The sequence below is a fragment of the Nymphalis io genome, chromosome 14 (genome assembly GCF_905147045.1).
Source record: "Nymphalis io chromosome 14, ilAglIoxx1.1, whole genome shotgun sequence".
Lineage (NCBI taxonomy): Eukaryota > Metazoa > Arthropoda > Insecta > Lepidoptera > Nymphalidae > Nymphalis > Nymphalis io.
Window position 1 is genome coordinate 228,617 of NC_065901.1, and position 3,051 is coordinate 231,667.

Below are 3,051 nucleotides of genomic sequence, written 5' to 3' on the forward strand. Positions count from 1 at the left end.
GGTTGATTATTACAATGTATATGGGCGTTGGTGACCACTTACCATCAGGTGGCCCATATATTTGTCCGCCTTCCTATGCTATATATATAAAAAAATCCATTTTTTTTTTTATGTTTTCGATTATGGAGGTACTAAAAATTAATAAATAAAGGAACAGTGTTTTAACAGTGTCATGAAACATAACTAATTATTTATTAAGCAACATGAAAGCATCAACAGTAAATTACTCGTTATTTAATACCGCAACCTTCAAAGTTAGTCAAAGTTATCGTTATTCGACGAATTCATAAAAAATAATACTGAAAGAAGTTTTAAATAAAATGTTTTCGCTTCCAATTAGTAATTCCGTATTTGAAACATAATTATATCATTTTATAACATCTTGATTATTGTCCGTTAATAATCGCGACACTTTGGTACCGAAGTGTCCTGCTGCTCCAAAATGTCTGCAAGTACTGAGAGCCTATTAAAGAGCTTTTGTACTTACGTGTATTATGCTGGGAATGGAAATTTTTGGTTTGAAAATGTTCACCAGGAATCAATTGGTTATAAAATATATAGTTTAATTTCTTTTACTATATACATAACGATGATTCTCCTGGAGAACATGGCGGCTGTTTTCGGCAATTTTCCAGAGGTTGAGAAAAAGTCAGCTATAATGTTTTCTGCTATACACGATATTATTATTATCAAGATGTTTTCAATGTTTTACTATAAGAACTCTATAAAGATGTTAAACTATGAAATGTCTTTCGTAATGAAAGATATAGAAGAAGAGAGTATTATGAAAAAACAGAAGAGGAAAGTGCTGTGGGGCATTACGTTCTACGTCATAACGGTTTATCTGTCACTTACAGCTTATGGGGTGGAAAGTTTAAGGAAAGTGTTTGTCGAAGGCGAGTATTTTCATGTGAAACCGAAGTTACAAAGAAACAAATATTAAATCAAATTAATCGCTTTGTTAGTTTACTTCTCGGTGTTGTGAGAATATTTGAAATGACTAAACTTCCATGCAGCGAACATCGGACGTGCAGCTCATTTAACGGAGCTCTCTAGTCGTTACTTTTATCGTTTTTGTAAATCTCTATGAATAAATTATTTTTAATTTTCATATCGCATCTCGCTTTGTCTGTGTTAAGCTCATCAAAACTGGTGTTTTGATGAGCTTGGCTTTGAATGAATAAACCCGTACACAAGAAATGACTTTTTTCCAGACGTGGAAAATTTTATGCACTTTATAAATACTTTACATTATATTTTATAAGCTTTTTGACAACAGATAAAAAAAAAACACTTTCTCGTACCTTACATAAGCGCTGTATTGATTGTAATGTATTATTTCACAGGAACTCCTTTCTACACGGTCGTCACTTACTTTCCGACCTATTACGAGGACTCTCTCGCAGCGAGCGTGTTTCGAGTATTCTTCTATGTCACCTGGCTGTACATGATGCTGCCCATGATCGCAGCTGACTGTATGCCCATAATTCACGTCATTATTGTAACCTATAAATTTATGACTTTATGCCATTATTTTGAGAAAATAAGGATGAACTTCGAAAGGAATCTTTTAGTCATGAGTAATAAAAATGCTACTAAAATATTAAAAGAAGGATGCATAGAGGGCATTAAAATACATCAAAAACTTCAGTTGTGAGTATGATTCTACCTTTAAAATATTAATTTAGACTGACGGTCAGTCCGATGATGTGTAACTTATTATGTAACTATTGTCTAATGTATCCAAATATTATTTTTCATATTTAATATTTAGTATAGTGAAAGAAATACATCGCGTATTTGGTATCATCATGTCGCTACAAGTTTGCGAAAGTTCTGCAGTTGCTGTTTTGCTTTTGCTCCGGCTGGCGGTAAGAAACTTTCTTGAGCAAAGTAATGGAGTTGTTTACAGGAGCTTGAAATGTAATGTTTTGAAAACTTTCAGCTTTCTTCTCATCTAAATTTGACGAATGCTTTTATGACCTACACTTTTGTGGGCTCCCTGTTCTTTTTATTAGCATTGAATCTTTGGAACGCGGGAGAAATCACTTATCAGGTGAGATCTGGGTCAATTACGTGCCGGCAATTTCAGTTCAAATTTGTAGTTTTGATATATTTCATACATGTTTTGTTTCGTAGGCATCGCTACTGTCGAATTCGATGTTCTTTTGCGGCTGGCACTTGTGTGATATGGATAAGCAGTCACACAAAGACATAAGGCGCGTCGTTCTCGTCGGATGTGCGCAAGCGCAGAAACCGTTAATACTGAAAGCCTTTGGAATTCAAGATCTATCTTACACTACTTTTGTATCAGTAAATATTTTTACTTAAAATTTATAAAATATATATATATTTTAATTATTTATAGGCCAGAGTTTGACCGTTGACTTGCCTGCTGGAAAGCATTGACACGGTCTAAGATGTAGCACGCTTGCCTAGGAGAAACCTGATTACTCTGGATTAGAAAACACCAACGTTATTCCTTATGAGGAAATACAGACTCAGGCAAAGTATTCGAAGCGCTACGTACGTAGGCGGGGAATTGCTATGTACTTACGGCCCTTTGGTCGCGTTTGTTAAATGCATTCAATCAAATTATTAAAAAAAGTTCAATCCTTGCCCTAGCTTGTACTCGAGGTCTTCGATAAGGGTCACGTTTTTTAACCATAGGGCCGCCTCGCCTCACTCAGTAGTAAAACAAACACAAATCAGTGCAATACATTTCAGGTACCTTTTATTTCAGGTGGCAAGAATGACATATTCGATTTTCGCAGTGTTCTACCAGCGTCGGGAGTGACGACAGTGTTATTGGAAAAATACAAGTTACTAATGATTTATTTCGTGACACAATAACACTATGGATAAGATTATATTATTATTCACTCAGATATAATAAAATTTATTTGTTCTTACATGATTACTCATTTTGCTTATTAATGTATTTTTTTATACATAAAATATAAAGATATGCAAATCATCGTCGTACGCAGACCTTATTAATACAAAATATTGCTGTTAAGCGGTTGAATAACTAAGTGAGTGGTACCTGCT

General features: G+C 34.3%; 1 protein-coding gene across 1 annotated transcript; it reads left to right on the plus strand.

Moving 5' to 3' along the window:
* The first annotated feature begins 442 nt into the window (after window positions 1–442).
* LOC126773132 (uncharacterized) lies at window positions 443–2,835 on the plus strand. Its single transcript, XM_050493757.1, has 6 exons — window positions 443–896; window positions 1,347–1,653; window positions 1,775–1,871; window positions 1,946–2,056; window positions 2,140–2,313; window positions 2,744–2,835. The coding sequence occupies exons 1-6, from the start codon at window positions 443–445 to the stop codon at window positions 2,795–2,797; spliced, it is 1,197 nt and encodes a 398-aa protein (XP_050349714.1). The 3' UTR covers window positions 2,798–2,835.
* The last annotated feature ends 216 nt before the right edge of the window (window positions 2,836–3,051 follow it).

Coding starts and splice junctions, on each gene's coding strand:
- LOC126773132 (XM_050493757.1), top strand. CDS start 443: ATGTCTGCAAGTACTGAGAGCCTATTAAAGAGCTTTTGTACTTACGTG. Junction 897..1,346: donor AAGGAAAGTGTTTGTCGAAG/GCGAGTATTTTC, acceptor ATTATTTCACAG/GAACTCCTTTCTACACGGTC. Junction 2,057..2,139: donor CGGGAGAAATCACTTATCAG/GTGAGATCTGGG, acceptor TTTGTTTCGTAG/GCATCGCTACTGTCGAATTC.